The 20,263-nt window shown below is 50.8% G+C and overlaps 6 protein-coding genes across 6 annotated transcripts; 3 read left to right on the top strand and 3 right to left on the bottom strand.

The window, feature by feature from the left end:
• Window positions 1-456: 456 nt before the first annotated feature.
• VTN00DRAFT_8504 (uncharacterized protein) lies at window positions 457-913 on the bottom strand (the record flags this gene model as incomplete). The annotated part of the gene is made up of 2 exons (XM_069435366.1): window positions 457-588; window positions 695-913. The coding sequence occupies 2 exons, from the start codon at window positions 911-913 to the stop codon at window positions 457-459; spliced, it is 351 nt and encodes a 116-aa protein (XP_069285319.1).
• Window positions 914-1,836: 923 nt separating this feature from the next.
• VTN00DRAFT_8503 (uncharacterized protein) lies at window positions 1,837-4,025 on the top strand (the record flags this gene model as incomplete). Its single annotated transcript, XM_069435365.1, has 5 exons — window positions 1,837-2,287; window positions 2,440-2,653; window positions 2,689-3,283; window positions 3,349-3,852; window positions 3,948-4,025. The coding sequence occupies 5 exons, from the start codon at window positions 1,837-1,839 to the stop codon at window positions 4,023-4,025; spliced, it is 1,842 nt and encodes a 613-aa protein (XP_069285318.1).
• Window positions 4,026-5,486: 1,461 nt separating this feature from the next.
• Window positions 5,487-8,815, bottom strand: VTN00DRAFT_8502 (uncharacterized protein; the record flags this gene model as incomplete). The annotated part of the gene is made up of 8 exons (XM_069435364.1): window positions 5,487-6,236; window positions 6,293-6,405; window positions 6,463-7,213; window positions 7,265-7,553; window positions 7,609-7,937; window positions 8,044-8,220; window positions 8,282-8,557; window positions 8,678-8,815. 8 exons carry the CDS (start codon window positions 8,813-8,815, stop codon window positions 5,487-5,489), a joined length of 2,823 nt encoding a protein of 940 aa, XP_069285317.1.
• A 1,695-nt stretch (window positions 8,816-10,510) lies between these two features.
• VTN00DRAFT_8501 (uncharacterized protein) lies at window positions 10,511-10,955 on the bottom strand (the record flags this gene model as incomplete). The annotated part of the gene is made up of 2 exons (XM_069435363.1): window positions 10,511-10,622; window positions 10,891-10,955. 2 exons carry the CDS (start codon window positions 10,953-10,955, stop codon window positions 10,511-10,513), a joined length of 177 nt encoding a protein of 58 aa, XP_069285316.1.
• A 2,604-nt stretch (window positions 10,956-13,559) lies between these two features.
• On the top strand, window positions 13,560-14,847 carry VTN00DRAFT_8500 (uncharacterized protein; the record flags this gene model as incomplete). The annotated part of the gene is made up of 3 exons (XM_069435362.1): window positions 13,560-13,918; window positions 13,976-14,339; window positions 14,398-14,847. The coding sequence occupies 3 exons, from the start codon at window positions 13,560-13,562 to the stop codon at window positions 14,845-14,847; spliced, it is 1,173 nt and encodes a 390-aa protein (XP_069285315.1).
• A 1,949-nt stretch (window positions 14,848-16,796) lies between these two features.
• VTN00DRAFT_8499 (uncharacterized protein) lies at window positions 16,797-18,309 on the top strand (the record flags this gene model as incomplete). Its single annotated transcript, XM_069435359.1, has 4 exons — window positions 16,797-16,838; window positions 16,895-17,014; window positions 17,067-17,159; window positions 17,218-18,309. The coding sequence occupies 4 exons, from the start codon at window positions 16,797-16,799 to the stop codon at window positions 18,307-18,309; spliced, it is 1,347 nt and encodes a 448-aa protein (XP_069285314.1).
• Between the last annotated feature and the right edge of the window lie 1,954 nt (window positions 18,310-20,263).

The raw sequence follows: 20,263 nt of genomic DNA, 5'->3' as shown, positions 1-20,263 counted from the left end.
TCTTGGGCAGTTAGTGCTTGAAAAAGTCATACTTATTTATTAAATTGTTTATAAAAATTTACTGGGCGCCTAAAATCTGGAGGATGATGCAGACAGGTTGTTTGTTATCTCTGTAGCTAGTGTCAGGTGACTACCTAATAACAGTGAATAGTTGGCCAGTCTCTTGGATAGCTCGTGGCTGGTAGGATTTATTATTTGTCAGACACCGTTAACAGCGAATGGCTGTCAGGTGTTGAAGTTGCCTCAAACAAAAAGAAGAAAGGACGTGAATAGCTCAGTCCTTAGATACATCCTCTAAGCAGTGAAAGTGCAGAACATCATTACCATCCTTATCCCAACCACAATCAAAGAGGTAACTGGCAAGTATACTATAACACTACATTAATATTGTATATCCAGACCACATTTGGCAAGCACATGCAAAGAGAAGATAGAATATAGGGAAGGCTACCTGTTCTAGTTCTCGGCAGTCAAGTCAATAACCCGGCTGTAGTTGTTGGCGTTCTGGTTGTTCACATCCTGCTTGTTGTCGGCGTTCTCATCATTCTTTCTGTTCTCATCGTTGTCACTGTTCTTCTTGTCCTCGGCCTTAATAGCTCGGGTGCGATGTGGGTGGGCTTGTGTGTAAAGAAAGAGATTTGTAAGTCATTAAGGGGGATTTCTATACAAGTGTTCAGATGGAGAGGGCCCATACTGGCTTGAGTGTTAGAGTAGTGCCGGCGCGGATATGATGCATGGAGAACATCCATTCCAATGCCCGCAGCTGCTGGTTGTTCATCCAACATGTGTAATTGTTGACAGTGAGGCCAAATGGGGCTCCTCTCTGATGGACAAACGGATCAAGAATCTGCTTCAGCGAGTGCTGTTCAGGCTCAATGAATACAGAGTATGATGTTTCTGTATCACCTTCCATCCTAAGGCGAACATCAAGAGTGGAATCGTATAGGTCCTGCGACGACAAAGAGGGGGAGACAAAGCTCTGTAGCCATAGTAAGCGCTAAGTGGGTGGCTGCTTGACTTGATCTGATCTTTAGCCTGCTGCTGAAAGGTCATTCAAAGTGTTAGAGCCACACAGACAGCAGTAGCAACATTAAATCAGGTGCTGGAAGCTCAAGATTGCATAGGCAGAGAGATTAGCTGTTGCGTACTATCAACAGCACAGCCCATTAAACAGCCTGCTGGTGGAGGAAACCATAGCTATGTCAGTTGCCTATACCACCACCTATGTTGCTAGCTGCAATTTGAGAGCGAAGAGGAAAGGCAGTGCAAGTAAAGAACAAAAGAATGTGAGGGCAAAGAAGGTGTTGTAGAGAAGAAGATAAAGGTGAGAATTAAAGAAAAGAGAAGATAAAGAACTCTTACTCTAGGTCTAAAGGCCTTCCAACTCTTAACACTCAGTATAATAGTTGCCGGTTCAGAATTATAACATGCTCAGTCCCTGCTGCTCCAGTAAGGTTGAGATTCCACTTCAACAGCTGATATCTCCACATACAGACCTTCAAGGCAGCTGGGATTTGGTCTTACAGTTTTTCCAGGCTGTCTCTAGCCACATCCTAAGCTGAATCTTATAGAGCCCTGACTACACATCTCTTTCTCTCTTGTAGAGTCATCTCCCACTCGCAACAACAAGCCCAGTTGATATCTTCAACCTGCACAACAGACGCGTTATCCTCAGATTCAAAAGACCCTAGCCACGGTGAGTGTATATGGGAGCGCCCACATGACCCATTCTGAACTACCAGTTCAAAATGCGATCCATGGAAATGTCGCGGTAGAACTCTCTGGGAAAATCCTGGCTAACTTGTTCCTCACAGTCTTTCAGACTTATGGCCAATAATGAGCAAGAGCAAGCCAGAGCCCTCTCCCTTGGGGGGGGCTCTGGCCCATCCCACCTTGCCCAGTACCACATTTGAACTGAGAGGGGAAACGTTTACATCAGTTGCTGACTGCCTTCAGCGCATTGAGGCTCGGGCACAGGAGCTGTCGCAGCCTGAACTTACTCAAGTCATGACTGAAGCAGCAGGCATCTTCTCCGAACTTGCTGATGCAGCACAATCGCTGATTGATGATAAACTTATCGCCATGCACAGCCTTGCCAGCAAATACATTGTTGGATTCAATTCTTTCAAACAGTCGGAAGTATACAAGTCAGAATGGAAGAGGATTGATCAGGCATTACAAAACCGCAAAAGCAATGAGCAGTCTGTGCTTAATGCGCGGAACAATGTCCTCAGATGCTGGGGATTACAGGGGACCGCTTTCTCAATCAACACCGTGCGACTCATGGGTAGGTCAAGGCAGCCGGCACTCTGGCCCTTGCCTGTGGTGACTACCAGCATGCCATGGACCGACTCATCAAGGTTATGTATGATCGGCTTGAGACGATGAAATCCGGCAAGAGTCTTACCCTGATTCCCACCATTGGTTAACTGCGGACAGCCGCACGTCTTGATGCATCAAAGAATACCCATACGCTCTCTCAAGAGGACCTTAACAAGTATAAGCTGGCAATTGGGCCTGAGGGCATGATCCAGTATCGCACAGAACACACCACTGCAACACCATCGATACCATCCCACACAGTTTCTTTAGTCTGGCGCAGCGAGCAACTCCTGCCACCGGCCTTCCAGGACACTCCTGGGCGCAGGTCACAGTCTGTGCCTGTTCCTGAAACTCCCATCACGCCAGCCACTTAGTCCAGGGTGAAGCACAGCCGCACGCTGAGATGGACGTCCAGCCAGCCGGGCCTGATCCTGAACCTGACATTCAAAATCAGCCATCCCCTTCTGCCGAGCCGCATGATGAGAGATGGGCAAGCAGCCAGCTGCATATAATTCAACAACCTCAGCTGCCAAAGAATGCAAATGCCTGCGGTCTGCCAGCTTTGACAAGACAACTCTCAAGATTGAGGCCCTTCAACAATTTCCCAGAAGCTTCGATGATGCTCGTAACCTTCTCTGTAGTAAGGGAGGGAAAGAAGATGATCATCACACTGTGCTGCGAAGAAGGCATAGACCCACGCCCTAACTTCTGCATTCACCACCTCCGGCAGCTCGCCAAGGCGCTAGATATTATCACGAAAGACATCGACTCTGGGCAACTGCTGAAACGCCTCAGTGAGCTGTGGCCTTTTGCTGAAAAAAGCGCAGAATCATGGAGGGAAGCCACCCACGGCAAGAAGACCTGGCTATGGTTCAACAATGGAAAATTCCACCGTCCAAAAAACACCCTCCTCCCATACCGGTTTAAGCCGGACATGACAGCCTCCTTCAATCCCTCCACAGTTAACTGGGATTTTATCCTGGATGTTACACTGCCCGCCTGGGCGTTTCAAAACTTCATGTCAAGGAGCAACTTTACACTGAGGGTATTGTTGGCATCCCCGGTGTCTTTGACAATTGGTTTTCAACCCTAACACAAGTGCCAACACTAGCAGAGTCGGCCATTAAGGAGTCCTCTCTATTTGCGCACCACGCAGCATCCAAGATCAAAAAGAAAGGGTTCACCAAGGGCTACACACAGCAGTTCGGTGTCTTCCAGCAACTTATGCAAACCAACCTCCTCTTCTACCTTCTCAACGTGCTACTGCGCCCTGACCACTGCCACGAGCTCGTGGCCTATCCCCAGCCAGTTCTCCACACGACCGCCCAGACATCCGATGAGCGTTTCCATGTCGAATGCAGCCTGCATGAGTATGGGCTCAAGGTCTATGACATTTCAGAGTTCCATGAGTATCACCAGGCACCAAATAAAGGCCCATTTGGTGCAAGGGAACCTCAATGCCGGCTACGTTCTTCTCCTCCATTTGTGCTGAGACTAGCATGTGCAAAGCCTCTATCGAGGCGCTACTGGGTATGAAAAACTACATCGACCTTGCAGTCCAAGCACAGCTGTCCATTCTGTTTAGTCCAGATCGGGACAGGGCCTGGAAGCTGATCAACACCCAGAGGGCAGTAAACTTCCTCTTCAAGGCCTCCAGATTTATCAGCAGGTTGACTCCAAAGATCAACCACTGTTCAAGCTGAAGTATCTCAAAGGAAAGGTTTTCTATGAGTGTTAGCAACAGAAGGGACCAGTGGTAGCATCACCACTTACTGCTAGCAATTGAATTATCCACCCATTTTTCAAGTGAAGGCAGGTTTGTGATCTCAAGATATTGCAAACAACGGCGTGTTTGGGACATCCATGTCTGGATCACATCTTCACTATAAGAAGATAGCCCGAAAGTCACCATTTTGTCAAAGAGCTGTAGCAGCTTGTGGCATCTGCCAGCCTCAGTGCAGCTAGAGCAGTTAGAGTATAAATACAAACAAGGTGTATTGGAGACTCACTCTTGAGAACGGGAGGGGGAAGACAGGCAGTTAAATTCGTCGTTACGCACTTTTTGGCGCGCGCGTAGACTGTCGTATGTAGGTTGGTTGGCATTGGTTGGTTATCTATGAAGTTGCTCCCTCACATTCGGGTGGATGCATGACGCCTGTGCCTGATCCTCGTCTGTGGGAGAGTGCGCGTGGAGCTAAGGTCGAGAGAGGCCCGTGGTGGAAGGTGCGGGTTAGAAGGGCGCCTGAAGCGGCATCATCCAATCTGTTTCCAGCAGCTGTCACAGTTGTGCTTACATCGTCCCTTATGTCAGCCTGATGTTTGTAAGGATCTCAAGATATGTTAACTTAGTTGTATTCTCTAGTCCTTAGCAGATGCTGCCTGCTAGCTAGATGTTATACAAGATGGCATGTGAACTATTAATTAATAATATTGCACTGCCAGTTTAAGGTTGCTAGCTAATTAGAGAACAGGGAATGTTCTATAGCACTAGACTAAAGATAGAAGACAGTAAGATATATTAGTATAGAGGTATTTAGTCTACTAACTTACAATATAATTTTTTTCTGTCAGACCTGCCTAAGCCGCCAGCCTCTAGGCTTAGACCGCTGTGCCAAAAAAAAAAAGCTACACAGTAATAGCCGACAGGCTATTACGGGCTGGCACCCCCTATAACGCTTCGAGATCTAGGCATTACAAGACCAGATCTGATCCGTATCTAGATACTGTGCTCTGCTTCAGGTTACGATAGAATACTGTACTATACTATACTATACTTAGCTAGATTTGAATGTAAAGAATGCATACGCGAAGGGAACGAATATGAATCCCTGTTTAACTTTTTAGAAGTAAGAAAACTAATTAGTTACGGTGACTTTGCTTTGCTCCTGATTGTCTTCTATGTAAGTGTCTGTTTGGGAAGGATTTATCGTCATTTTTATTGTCTTAAAGTTTTTGTCTTTCCTTATAACTAAAGTAGGTCAGGGATCTCAAGTCATCACGCTTGATAAATGCACACGCATTCAAGAATACCCCAAAGGTATTCCATTCCCCAACATAGAACCTCATAGACATGCACTTAGTGCTATATCAATGACACACATCTCCTCAACATGCGTACATGTCTATATCACAGACACGACCAAACGCTATAGGTAGTCAGCCAATCAAACACTAACCCCCAAAACCCCATCAAGCCCCTCCTCCCAACTCTCCATCAACGCGCCACAGAACACCTCCAGCGCAGCCGTGTCAAGCGTGTTCTCCAACTCATCGCGCAGCTTTCCACCCTCGGCACCGCCAACAACGACAAGATCGACCAACGCGCTGAGCACGCCCGGTTCCGAGATGCGGGACTTGAGAGTGCGGGTGTTCGTCTTGACGGCTTCGTGGGTCTGGCGCACGAGCGTGACGAGACGGTCCGCGCGGTCTTTGGAGATCTTCGGGGCGGATTTGGAGGTTTTCTTTGAGGAGACGGAGACGAGGAGGGAGATGGCTTTGAGCGTTTCGAGGACGGAGAAGCTGTGGTGGAGGTAGAGCCAGGATGGCAGCGCGGATGGCTTTTCAGGTGGCAGGGAGACGGTCGTATCGGAGAAGATGGCGGGGTTCTGGCCGTTTTCAGATGTAAGGGTCTGAGATGTCGATGTGAGATATTCCTCAACTTGAGTGAGGAGGCCGTCAAGCTCGTCTGCAGGGACGGATTTCGAGCCGCTCAAAAGAGAGGCAATCTTCAGCAGGGCAAGGTGAATTTTGGAGTTTTCTATCTCAATAGAAGTCATTTCGGACTCGGGGGCAGAGCGAGTCAGCTCTTCAACGGTTGGTAGATCCGCTTCTGGGCCCGTTGGCTTCTGAGCGGCCATGTTCTTCAAAAGAGTGAAGAGCCTATCTGTAACCATGGAAAATTTCACCCAGTGGTCCTACGTATGGTTAGCTATCTAATCAAATTTCCAGTTATCAGGAATAGAATACTAACCTTAGGCAACGGCCCCAGACGCATCCGCTCCTCAAAAGTTGGCGCACCCGGAGCCTCACAGTTTATGAAACCGTCAAACGTCCGCTGGTCAATCACTGGCGAAGGATCTCTCGCTGTGTTTCGGCGAAGTTAATAAAGGTCAGCCGTTCGAAATTGAGAAGGCAACTAACCAAGCTCATCATAACGACCGACTGGATCACCACCAACCAGCCTCTGCATCCGTCTCACATCAAGGGCCCACATCCTCCGGCAGATGCTCTGTCTCAGGCGCTTCTGAAGCTCGATACTCCCCTCGACATTGACGTAGCTGCCATATTCCAAACCGCTCGTGCGGCTTCTTGTAGTCGTGAAGTCAGCGTTCCGATAGAAAGTAAGAGCCACCGCTAACGCCGACTGCGGATCGAAGTCCCTGAATTCTGCGCCTTCGATCGGCGGTGCAGAGTGCGGGTGAATAGTCGACAGACGCGTGAACAGGTTGTGAGCGACCGTCTCGAACTGCATCTGCTTGACGGAGAGCTTGCTGAAGGTCTTGAGGGCAAGGGATCCCGCTCCAAGGAGGAGGTAGATTCGCACAAGGAGAAGCAGGGCTTGATAGTTGTGTGGCGAGTTGACAAGGAGATGCTCCAGGACGCCAGCGGCACGGATGAGCACCGGGCTGGGGGCCTTGCCCTGCTTTGCAACAGCGTCGAAGCGGATCAGACTCATGGCAGCGATGATGCAGAGATCATCGCTTGGCTGGCTCTCAATCGTAGATGGAGACGAGTCTTGACTGGGGCGTGCCAGGCTGCGGTATGCCTTCAGGCATCGTGAGACGAAATCTTCGACCTGCTCTTTCGAGACGCTACTATCATCGGACGAAAGCTTAAAGCAGTATTCGAACTTGAGAGCGTTGATCTTTGCGACGCCTTGGAACGGATCATCCTTGTAAAGTTAGCATCTTACCCAAAACAGCGACGGAAAACAGCAACGTACCACCTTTCCACTGCTCTGCTCCTCCACATGGCTAGCTACATGCTCCAGGAACTTCAATATGGAGTCCTTTCCAAGCGCCACCAGATACTTCTGCAGGTCATCGAAGCAATAGAGCTTGTTGCTGTTACGGTCAAGGTACACCTGGCAGGCAGAGAGCAGATCATCCGCCGTTTGAGAACCCGACTGTACTTTCCAGTGAACCAGCTCAAGACGGGCCAGCTGCGCATTGCGCGACTTTGGCTGACGTTCGATAAACCCCTCGATGAACGTCTGCGTCTCCTGTGCCGCACTTTATTATAAATTAGCCCGCTTAATCCCCATACCACAGGTTGATGGATACCTACTCAGGCTTATCAATCTTCTGTGTCGCAGAAAGCAACAAGTTCCAAACGGTCCAGTCGTCTCTCTCCTTCAGAGCCTCAGCGTCGGTCGTGTCAAGCAAACTCTTCGCATAGGACAGCCCTTCGTCCCATTTCTCCGCCTTCTCCAAGTTCAGCAGCTTGGCCCTGACGAAAGACCAGTCGTTCTGGACGACGCGGGAACTGATGCCAAGATTCTCACTGTCGAGGATGGAGACCACTTCAGCATGCCGTCCTTGCAGCTCGAAGATCTTCGTGAGCAGGAGAAGCTCCTCGGAGGTTTGTATAGCTCTAGGCGGGCTCAGCAATTCCTTCTGTGCGGGCAATCGCCATCATCATTTGTGAGTCGAGGGTAAAACCGGAAAACTGGGAGGTAAGGCGCCAAGAAAAGAAGGAAGTATGGGAAGAAAATATGCATACCGGATCAGAGGGGACGCTGTCCGCAGCCTTGGAGATCATGCGGTACGCCAGAGCCCCGAAGAGCTTGCGGTCCGCATCGGAGCTGGCAGGATCGACGGTGATGAGGTAGCACAGGAAGATAGCCCAGAAGTAGTACTTGCGTGACTTGGGGAAGTTGTTCTGGAGACTCATCGCGGCCTGCAACCCAACACGGTCAGCTTATTACCCCGTCGATTGACTTCAACCAGACAAGACCAACCTTCTGCGCCGACTTCCAATCACCGCCCTCAAACGCATACGTGAACCACCTCATCTGCACCTCCAGATCCTGCGGTTTCGCCTTGGCCGCCTTCTCCCAGAGCGCGCGCATCGTCCCTTCATGGCCGTCGAGTCTCCGCAGCGTCTGATTCAGGATGTCGAGCGTGTCGAGGTCAGTGGTGGGCGGGTCTGCGTTGCAGATCTCGAGGGTCTCCGCGATACCACGCTGGTGGTGAGCTTCGTCCGCATGGCGGAAGAGGATGTGGGCTTTCCATGCCTGTTTTCGTATATTTTATATCATGTGTCAATTTACATTTTCCAAGGTAGTGTAAGATATCAAAACAGCATTGCATTGTAGATGTAGATAAGAGAACAAGAACAAAAACGAACAACGCACCCTCAAAAACCTCGTATGCTCGCCCTTCTTGATACGCTTCTCGCACAGCTGCAGCGCCTGCTTCAGGTTCTGCCCGTCAATGGCATCCTGGATCTGCTTGTTCCGCCGGTGGAAGACGGCGTCGCTGGAGGCGGACATGACCAGGGGAGCTAAGGCCTAAGCTACTCTAAATAAAATCCGACTGGCAGGACCACAAAAGCCAAAGCTCCTCGCAGCGCAGGCAAACCAATCGTCAGGGGCACGGAGACAGAGCTCAAGCTCAACAGGGAGATAACAGACAGGGCAATTCCTCTGGATGCTGCGCGGCACAGCACGGCACACGCGTGCGGGGAGACGAACAGGGCGAATTCGCGAAATGTTCGATGGGCGGGAAAAGGAAAGGTGTGATGTCAGGCTCAGGCACGGCCAAGCGAGGGGTCGTCGATGCCCCGCGCTAGGTCGTACAGAGATCCTTAACAAACTTCCCACTGGCAAACCATGGACGGCGCATGGAAATACAACCAGAACCACAGATGACCTTCTCCCTACAAACATCCTACCCAAGTACCTATGTAGAATAATTTAGTTGTCTACTTGAATGCAGCTGTGTGCTTTTGTGTACTTGCTCCAGGTAGCTGAACCCCGTCTTACATAGGACGCAAACTGTGAGCGGTCGAGCCTCAGGATTTGAGGCAGCCTTGCGTTCGCTTTTCGGAACAATAGAATCCACTGTGGTAGCCAATGCCATTGTCTGAAGACCTCGTATCCCCGCAATGTCGGTGCAGATATCATATCATCTGCCCTGGCTCATCTCGACCGTCCGGTTGGACGTCCCGCAACAGATAAGAGAATCTCTTCATTCGTGACATGTTGATAAGTACAAGGCAGCCGATCTGCCGAATACGCCGGACAGGCGTTTTGCACTATGAGCGCCGGACGTGAATCCGGAGATCCCCCGGGGTGAGGGTGTCGAGAACGGGAAAAGAGATGCACATTTCATGGATATCAGAAAAGTCATGTAGCGCCAATTTGCTCAAAGGGGTATTGTTTTGCATAGAGTGACACCGGTGTCGTCCTTTGCTTATCGCACGAGTAAGCATGCTCCCCTTGGTCCTACTTGGCCCCAGGAGGACGGCAAAACGCCTTTACTTCCTGCACTATACCTTGCAAACTCAGACGGAGATAAGATAGCAACGTAGTCGTGAAATGGGTAAATTCTTGTCTCAATCTTCCTTGCTCCCCTTCATGTTTTCAGAGACAGTGGTCCCCGAAATCCACCTGGGTTGGTTGCATCGCAAGGGTGATCATGACCGGGAAGGTGCAGCCGTCTTAGCTAGCTTTCTCTGTGTCATCTGGGAGACTCTCAGCATGCCGGCGCCCAATTGAAGGAGATCAACAAGACCCTTTCTGTCCAGGGATCATGCTGTGCAGGAGAAATGACACATATCCTAATGGGCGTCGCGGGAAGACTGGACGAGATCGTGCTGCATGCAGCGGGATCTCACTGGGCAGCGAGGTGCTCACTTACCCATTCCTTCTTACAGTCACGGTATGCCCTGTCGAAGGAGAACAATCAGTCTTCATCCGTCAGTATCGTAGAGGATTATATCAAGTTCCGCGCCTGCCGGGTTGGGACGATCCAGACGCTAAAGCACAGCGACCCTCATCTCCCCCACGTAAAATAGCAAAACCACAGATCATCAATGACACCATCACAACTGAACTTGGCCGACGTTTACGCGGCTGGATGAACCGGACCGGTGTTTGCAAGATGTCCCGCATTCGGGGTGAGCCGGGGGGCCGGCAGGCGGTGGAGTTGCGTGGGAGATGGAAGAATTTGAGAGAAGGGTGCGCTCACTGGAAGTAGTCCTGGCAAAAGTCCTTGTCGCCGGCATTACGACGTAGACATTTTATGCTGCGGTCGGCGAAGTCCTGGCAGGGGTCAAAGTACTGGCTGGCGTTCTTTCTATAATGTCAGAAGCAGAAGCCGGAGTCAGCTGCATAAGGCCTATCCCATGGGCATGGGTCAAAGGCGGGGTATCTGAAGAGGGGGATGGTAGAGTAGTCCGCCATGAGGAGTGACTTGTTCGCCGGAGATTGGACACGGGAGACCACCTCAGGTTCAGCTTTGATCTCCCTTCGACCTGGCGTCTATCTCGCATGACGAAGAGCGCGGTGGAGCCGCGGGCAGTTGGTGATGAAGGAGAGCTTCTGGGTTTGGGGGGCAGACATACCCGTTGAATCTCTGCTCGACCTTCCCCCAGGCCGTCTGGGAGTTGTCCTTGGCTTCGGACGCCATGCTGCGCACTCCGAAATGAGAAGATGGTCCTGAGAAAAGCCGCGGGGGAAACCAATGGAGCGGTTCTCTAATCTCTGGAGGATTGACAGAGCTGCAAAAGAAGCTCGTTGACAGAGGCTAGCGAGGTGCCTGGACGCGCGGGCTTGGCGTGGTGGCCTCGGGCAGCGGTATTTTTCTGATACGGCGCTCGGTACGGCGTAAGTTACTCGGCATGTGGCCGCGATACGTGATACATCGGCTCGCTGCACAGCCGGATTGACCATTGATCAGACGGTCTCAAAGGCATACAATGGCTTATCGATAAGAGCTGTGGCCCCGACGCAAAAACAGTCAAGGACTGCTAGGAGATCAGAGTGTTTTCGCCATGAGAGATGATAGAGATCGCAGTCCTGCGTACATACTCATGCTGGTACGTGTACATACGGGTACAGCAGCCGCACTTGTCTTGTCTTCGCGGCTGGGTGGTTTCATGAGGCCGGTCTTGTCGCAGGAGTGACGGTGAACACGATATGTAGCACCACCAGACGCCTACGGTATTTCCACTGCCCAAACTTCAGGACCAAACAGCCCACTTGACGGCGGATGAGATCGTGCCCCCCCTCACAGCCTTGTCAAATGTCAATACACGGCCCACTGACTAAACCGCCAAAGCCTAGAACCCGCACGCCCGCAGCGGGCTAAAACTCTTCGCCTGCGCTTACTGCCGTCACATGGCCTGCTCCCCAGAGTCAGTGCTGTGTCCTAGGGACTCGATCCGATACTTTTGTCAGTCGCTGTGGCTTCAACATGACATCCTTGTGACAGGCGGGCCAGCGTAGGGCAGATCGGGAGGCGCGGCGGCGTCCGTTATTGGCGATGGGAGGCGAAAGGCACACAGTCCTCTGGAGACTTCCAGCCTTTTCCACCCCACCTTGACTGTCTCGGTCGCCTGCCCTGTGCGGGAAGAACGGCGCCCTCGGGAATCCAGTCTACGAGGGACAGCATCAGGCACCAACCACCGTGCCAGCCACCGGTGGATCTCGTCTGCCACCGTAATAATACCGCACGACAATGGGTAAATTTTGCACGCTGAACTACGGTTCAGCATGCTCCCGGGGGCGAATTTCCCTTGTCGCGACGCTCCTCAGCGTCTGCCGACCATGCATCAAGGGGCCTGCGAATCACGACAGCCCAGATCTCACACCTACTGTAGACTTGGGGACCCAGTGGCTCGTCCGAGACATAGGACGAACAGCTGTCATGGCCAACTCGTGTCCTCCAGGTTGACCTGTCTTCTGCCTTGGCAACCTGGTCGAGATGCGCTTGTTGACTAGAACGGGAAGTTTGGAACCGAAATGGCTTTTTTTCTGATACTTCACCGAGCGCGACCAATCCGTGCACCTAATCGAGTCAACGGTTCCATTCGGTACGCCGTGGCGGAGTCCTGCGCTTGCCGTCTGGTCATCGTCGGTGTATCGTTGCCCCTCCACACCTCGGTTCTGACGACCCTGACCATCATCCCATTTCCGGGAAACAGTTATCCATCCCGGCCCCGATCTCATGCGTTGCCATCACACGTCTCCGTGAGGTCCATGTGGGAACTAAAAACTAGCGTCGCGGTTCCACATCGTAGTCCCGGTCGCGAAGCGAATTCTTTCCCCTCTTGGTTTGACGGATCGTCGTCGATCCTCTCTGTTCGACTCACAACTCCTGTACTTCCGTGTAGAACAAACCTCCCGGCAGAACGAAGCACAAAAGTCCAGCAGCGACGTCGAGGCTCGCACAGGGGTACGGCTGTGGCGGTCCAGACCCTGCAAGGTCGCGGCGGCTGTTGGAAAGCCAGTAAGCAGAGCAATGTTTCTCTCAATACCAAACCGAACGTAGGAACAATTTCCATAAAACAACATAACCCTAATGTGGACCCACCACTGGCCTGCGCTGCTGATGTGTTAGCGGCATCACGAGTTGACAATTGCTGCGGCGCCGTACCTTGGAAGAGCGGAGTGTGTGCATGAAGAGCTTCTTTGCGCACGAGAATCAACTGCACATCGCGCAGCAGCGTCCTTTTGTAAATTTCATTAGCATAAACGGCGATGAAAACCGTCCAAGGTTAGACGGTGGCACAATGCACCAGTCAGAAATCAGCTTGTAGTCCCTCCGGCGTGGTCGGGTCTTGCCGTTCTTTGTACCAGACAATCGTCGGCCTCTCAGGTCCAAGCGTCGAGGAATGGCGTCCAAACCGCCCGTTCGGGTCGCTTTCCAAATTTCCAGCTGTAACGTGGGTCCATCGATATAAATATTTGCCTCTTTAACCTGCTGTCGTCGTGCTCAGTAGCTTCTTATCTCTCCAGAGTCGAATTTTCAGGGCTGGAAAATCTGCCTTTGACACGACGAGATCAGTTTAACCTTATCACGAATTCGACCTACCTCTCATTGTAGACACAGAGAAAAAGGTCAGTAATGTCCCCAGGCCCTTCACAGTAGCATATCGACCGCCCGTGGGAGAATTCCCTTCACATTCCCCCCCCCCCCCCCCCTCTCCACCCCGCAGCTGTCGACTTTCGCTTCCGTCCACAGTACATATCGATGATGTACAAGGCATGAGACTCACAGCATCGCAGAGCCATGGCGACTGCAGAGACTCTCACTTCCACTCCTGTGCCGACCATGTCGATCTCCAACCGTAAGACCGCTACCGGGCGCAAGCCTCTCATCACCGAGTCGCTTCCCCCATCGGAGCGCGTTCCCTTCGACCCAAAGAAGCACCTGGCGTTCCAGCCACCCTCTAAGACCTACTCGATGAAGGAGTTGGGATACCCGGACAACAAGGGAGTGTCGACCGTCGGTGTGTCTGAGCCATTCCCACTGTTCTCCCCGGAGGCGATCAAGCAGATGAGAGCGGAGGTCCTGAGCGATGAGGTTTGGAACAAGTATCAGTACTCGAGCAACGTGGCTCAATGTCAGCTGCGAGGCTTTGCTCCAGAGTAAGTATCCGTTAGTTCTGTAGGGCTTTGGCGGTCTGTTTCTAATACCTTCCTCAGGTGCGCACCATTCATCTATGACGCCTGGAGGCACCCTGAGACCCTGGCCATCATCTCCAAAGTCGCTGGTATCGACCTTGTTCCCTCGATGGACTGGGAAATCGGCCACGTCAACATCTCTGTGCAGAGCGAGGAGCAGAAGAGCAAGGCCCTTGCCGCTCTTGCTGAGAAGGCGAACCGTGAAGCCGACGAGGGCGTCGCGGGATGCCCCTACGAAGATGACACCCCTATCGTCGACTGGCACACCGACAGCTACCCCTTCGTTTGCGTGCTCATGCTCTCTGACTGCAAGGACATGATCGGAGGTGAGACCGCGCTGAGAACTGGTAACGGTGAGGTTGTGAAGGTCAGAGGACCACAGATGGTGAGTGCAGATCCTCCCATATGACAGGTTCAGCGTATGAACTGACGATAATCGACAGGGTTCCGCTGTCGTCCTCCAGGGCCGCTACCTCGAACACCAGGCCCTTCGTGCCCTTGGCACCACCGAGCGTATCACCATGGTGACTTCTTTCCGTCCACGCTCCCCTGCCGTCAAGGATGACACCGTCCTTACCACTGTTCGCCCAATCTCCGACCTCGGGGAGCTGTACCACCAGTTCGCAGAGTACCGGTTCGAGATCCTTGAGGACCGCCTGCGGGAGATGAACCGACACATGAGAGACCAGAAGCGCGCCAGACGTCCATTCGACACGCTCGGCCTGAAGCGCTTCCTCCGAGAGCAGATCGAATTCCTGGAGCACATGGACAAGGAGATCGTTGAGGATGACAAGGTCAAGATGGGTGTGGTTGACGACAGCCACCTGATCTCCGAAGACCTTAAGGAGCTCTCCAGGAAGAGAGATGCTGCTGCCGGTGTTGCTGCTTCGTAATTGTCATAGACGACTATGCTGCAAGGGTGTTGTCGGAGGACCAGGTTTTCAAGCCCTCTCTTTCTCTCTGTTGGTGCTATGGCGTTCAACGGCGAGATTGTTGCTTGTGACCATACGTCGTGCTGCTTCGGCATCGCTTTTGTCTAAACAGTGCGTCATACGGATTGTCGCATTGGGCGAGACTGAGCTGTTGCCGCCTTTGGGTCGAAAGGTTGCTCTCGACTTTTGGTGAATAATACGCGTACTAATGAACTGGAAGAGATCCTCGTAGATAGGTGTGCAATCGTGAGGACTCCAGGTGGAGGGTGCTCATGATCAGGTACGAACCGCATAGGACATGATGAGCAGCTCGACTGGCGCAGGAGCTCCCGGCTAGAAATAGATTGATGAATGAATGAAAAAAAACGCTGATACGATGCGATGGCTTTCTTTCCCAAGTAGAACAGACTGCACAAATGGTAGAAGTCGAATTTATGTAGATTGAAGCTGCATATTGTACCTATTCTGTAGTTGTGTTGGCCTTTTCTTCAAGAAAGGAGCTCAAGGTATATGACCAAGGCTACGTTAATAACTTCCCACGTTTTGAAGCCAATACGTGCAAAAGCGAAACGTTAGAAGAAAAGAAAAGAAATGAAATGACGAGGAAAAAAAATGGAAGTTCAGGGGTGATCTGACTGGTCTTTGTTGAAAGAAACAAGTCTGATCTGGTTGAGAAGCAAGAAAATGGGTCAAGTCGTAAACCACATCACATTTGGTGGGTAAACTTGAGCATTATAGCGAATGGTGTGTATGAAAATACCTGTTCCACTGACTTCATCCTGTCATCCTGGAGTGTCTCGAAGCGCGCAGAGCTGGCCTAGGTCGCAAGGGCGTCCGATCACATCATCCTCCAACGCGTGGAAGACGGGGGAAAGCAAGAAGGGAGGCTGAGGGCCGGGGGGGAGGAGCATACTTATGCCTCCGGGGATCGCTTATGCCCTTTTGAGGGGCGGTGACACTGACCACCAGGGCGGCAGGGCCAGTGCCTAACAAGACCAACCGCCCCACGCCGTTCCGCGGTCTCCCATGCTCTGCATCAATCACGATCGTTTATGCATCCAACAACACGGCCAGTGGCACAGTGTCCAGGGCAGACTGCATGTGTTCAGATGACGACCAAGTCCGGGCTCACGCTGCTGATCTGCTGGTATTTTCCAAAAAGCTGGCGGTATCCACGGTGTGCAGGTGGGGTTTGTACGGTGCACACATCCAGTTGGTCATGGAGAAAACACACAACACACTAAAACCCGATGAAGCGGGATGAGGGATGTGTGCAAGTGGGGTCTCGGTGCCGGATCTTGGTAACATTTAATAATGATAACTGCTGTTGTGTCCACAGACTGAAATATGATTGTACAAAATACTCCGCAACCGACCGTGCGTCGGAACGGCTGGGAGAGTCCAGAAACTGCGACCGTCGGAGTCTCAAAGAGTATGTCTTAGTGCCTTAGGCATATATTGTGTCGTTACCTGTAATAGATGACTAAGCATTACTGCACAAGATATTATGCACCCGGACTCGGTTGGAGATGTTTGCCTGGTTTGGCCTGTTTGTTTGCTCCGGCCTTCGCGGTGAATCCAACCGTCTGCTCAGGTCTACGCGACGAATGGATATCGTCTGAGCATCCTGGGAGCCCGTCAGATACCCAGCACCGATATTCATCGAATCGTCTTCTGGTGGACGGTCTCCTCTCGAGTCGAATACGCGGGCAATCATCTTCCACTATGTCCGCAGCTCCCTCCGCTGATATCTAGTCTTCTCGCGTCGCCACTACCTGCAACACAAGTTACTTTCTTTGGCAAACGCGCCCCGCCTTACACCTTATGCATCTCCCTTTCTCGACAAGAAATTGAGGTACTTGGCAACGTAAAGCCGTGCGACCTGCAGAGACACAATCCCTGTTTCAAATATGGCGGGAGGCACGGAGGTCTCCGCTACTGACGCATCTGGAGTAAGTACCTGCTAGCACCCTTGACTTTTTCACTGGTATTAACAGCTCTCTTCAAGCTCTTACAAACTCTGCAAGGACATGTCGAGGACATCCGCTCCCTCCTTCAATGCGGTATCTGTGTCCGGCCGCTTTATGAGCCTTACACCCTGGCTTGCGGTCACACCTTTTGCTATGGGGTTAGTATCCCTATTGGAGATTATGATGCCGGGATTCAACTAATCTCATTAGTGCTTGACATCATGGTTCGCGAGTGGGAGATCGCACAAGACATGTCCCGATTGCCGTGCGCAGGTGAAATCACAGCCTGCACCTGCATACCTGGTATGTTTACTTAGACCTCTTTTTCCTATGAATAATGGCCCATCTGACAAGCTCATAGGTTCGTGCAATTGTCCAGTTGTTCACCAGCCGCGCGGAGCTTTTGGAGAAAGGAGAGACTACAGATGAGCATAGGGAACATCAGCGTGCAGAGGCGGCAAGGCTAGAGGCCGACAAGGCAAATACACACCCAAGAACAGGTGGCCTGTTTCAGGGCTCCTTCAGGGAGAGGCCCCCAGTTGGCCGACCTATCATCGATGTCGAAGACAACGTCGCTCGCTGTCCCGTCTGCGCCTGGGAACTTGAAGATACGGGCTGTGCGCACTGTGGATACGGCATAGATGCGGAGTCGGAGACTGGTACTACTACTACTGGTACTACTTCGTCGGAGGAAAACACCGAGATGAGTGATTACACAGACGAGATTGATGACTTTGGTGACATCGATGAAGATGCCTGGAATGATTTCTACGACGGCATTCCTTTCGAAGAGCTGCCCTTTGGACTACAGCAATTTCACGGTACGCGCCACAGACGTTTCCACGATGATTTCCACGATAATCACTATGACTGGCTACATAATCGCTCGGTCTCTTCAGTGACCCACGATGACAGTGAGGAGGAAGATGATTCGGATGATGACGATGAAATGGCTTCTTTCATTGATGATGATGAACAGGAAAGCGACTCCGGTTCGGGCCGTTCAACGGTTGTTGGGGATCACAGCTACACGACGCAAGAGCTTGACCACGAGTCTGAGTCTGACGTGTCAATGTCCCAGGACGCCAGCGATGACTCCGAGGAAGAAAGCTCAGAAGACGAGGAACCCATCCGGCCCCCTGTATCCGCTACTTCTCGACGTCAACGGCGGCACAACAATCAGACCAATGGAAGCTCCAGGGGCAACAGAGGTAACCGCAATCAAAACTCACGTTTGGGGAACCAGAACCAGGGCAATTCAAATGGACCGGCCGGATCTTCCGTTAATAATGCCATCCCTGTTGAGGATTCTGATGATTCTGATGACGACGTCCCAATTCCACCGTCGAGGAGGACCAGAACCGCGAGACATAACGGAGGCGGAAACAACGGGGGCAGGAATAATGGAACCAGGAACCGTAGGAACAGAAGCAACGATGGCAGACGGCGGTGACACTCATGCAGAGTCTGGAGGTCGCCCGGTGATGTTTACCGTCTGTAAGAGACACACACCGCTTTGATTAACAGTGTGCCTCCTTAGCCAGAGCAGGCCAAAAGAGTCCGGGACCCGCCTCGAAGTCTTATCACGGACAGCCGCTACCTCTATAAAGAGAGCATCATTTCGGATGTTTCAGGGTTCTCTATCCAACAGCCGTCAGATATCGATGGTCGCCGATATTACTGAGATTACCCACCCATTTAACATGGGAGAGCCTAAACTGTCGACACAGAACAGCTTTATGCAACACCTTGATGTTCACGTTTACCAAACACCATTACGGAATTTTCACCCCCCTTGTCGGCATCGTTACGGAACGGAATAGCATGGCGCTGGAGGGCAAAAGAGAAAAAAGGGGTTATTCGCGATTACCACGGGACCTTTATTTTTTCCTAGTGGAGTATTCGGGATATGCGAGAAAAACAAGAAAGATATGTTTTTATTTCACATATATCAATACCCCCCAACATTTATTTTATGGCTTCCTGGTTTGGTGTGGATCTATCTCTCTTATCCCTTGAGTACTTAGGTACTTTACTCATGTTGTAATTTGGTTAGCGGGTTTATTCCTCCTTCTTTTTCTGTTCCAGTACTACTTTTTTTCTAATCCGGGATTTTCTTTACTTCGGCTTCGGCTTCCGACGGTGGTGTGGATTATTATATCATCCCTTCCTAGGTAGTAGTAGGTAAGGTTAGGCTAGATAGATACCTAGGTTCTGTACTGTAATTGCATTGTAGACGTAGGTAGTTATAGTTATAATTGAATAATACTATTACGCCTCCAGGATACAATGTCACTGATGATGCGTTTCTTTGTGTTGTAGAAGCACAACATGGTGACAGGAATTGATCAAGTTGGGATTAGAGATGTTTTTCTATTTAACATGAACCGAGATACACATACAGTACATCGTCACCGTTGTAACTGCCTACCTAATCTAATCTAACTATCTCTGATCAACCAAAAAAAAGCCCCTTTTCCGCAAACGCACGGGAAGCATGTAATAATATTTATCGATCGGTGACACTACTGCTGCGACTACTACATCCACCCAAGGCAATCTAATCTAATCTAGTCGAGTCGAGTCTGGGATGCTCACTACTAACACCCTCAACCTTCAGGTCGCGTCGTTCTCGTCCCCATCGAATAAATATAAATATAAATACAACGGACGAAAAAAAAAACGCTGTCAGCCGAGTCGAGTCGAGCTAATTACTAGTGGAAGTCCCCGATCGAATTAATTAGTTCAACAGGCCTAGTCAGCAGCCAGTCAGCCAGTTATGTATATATATATATATATATATCTATATCTCTGTCTCTCTCTCTCTCTCTCTCGTCCCGGTTGATGGTGATAGTGGTTGTGATAGCGACCGACGGGCTTATTTATCCTCAGAATCATCCAGCACCTGTTGTTGGATCCAGGTTCGATGTTGATTAATCGTCTGTTATTCTGTTCTGTTTTATTCTATTCTATTCGTATGATGATGAGAATGAGATTGATTCTTGCTTTCTTCCTGCTGCTTACTTTCTTTGATGGGCGTGTCCAGTTAGTAGTACTACCCCCATAAAACTCGAAAATGGCATCCTTTACAATAATAACCGCTGATCGGGCCTCGAAATCTTCTAGTAGGAAACAAGTTGAATGGGAAATCTGGAAGGAAGAAAAAAGAAATGCAAGCAATGCAATGCAATGCTATGCTATGCTAGACTATGCATCATACAACGTGCATGTACAGTACATAGGTACATACATGAATGTGTCTCTGTCTACATACATACGGAAATTGAATCTCACGATGAACAAAACACGCGCGCCGCCAACAATCAATCCAGAAAAAAAAAGGAAATCTCCCGAACTTTTTGAATTTTGCAAAATCAAAAAGGACAAGACAAGTACTGTATTACATG

This window comes from Thermoascus crustaceus (assembly GCF_041956765.1).
Source record: "Thermoascus crustaceus strain CBS 181.67 unplaced genomic scaffold VTN00scaffold_6, whole genome shotgun sequence".
Taxonomy (NCBI): Eukaryota; Fungi; Ascomycota; class Eurotiomycetes; order Eurotiales; family Thermoascaceae; genus Thermoascus; species Thermoascus crustaceus.
The sequence above is the reverse complement of the archived record's forward strand: the minus strand, read 5'-3'. Positions and strand labels throughout refer to the sequence as shown.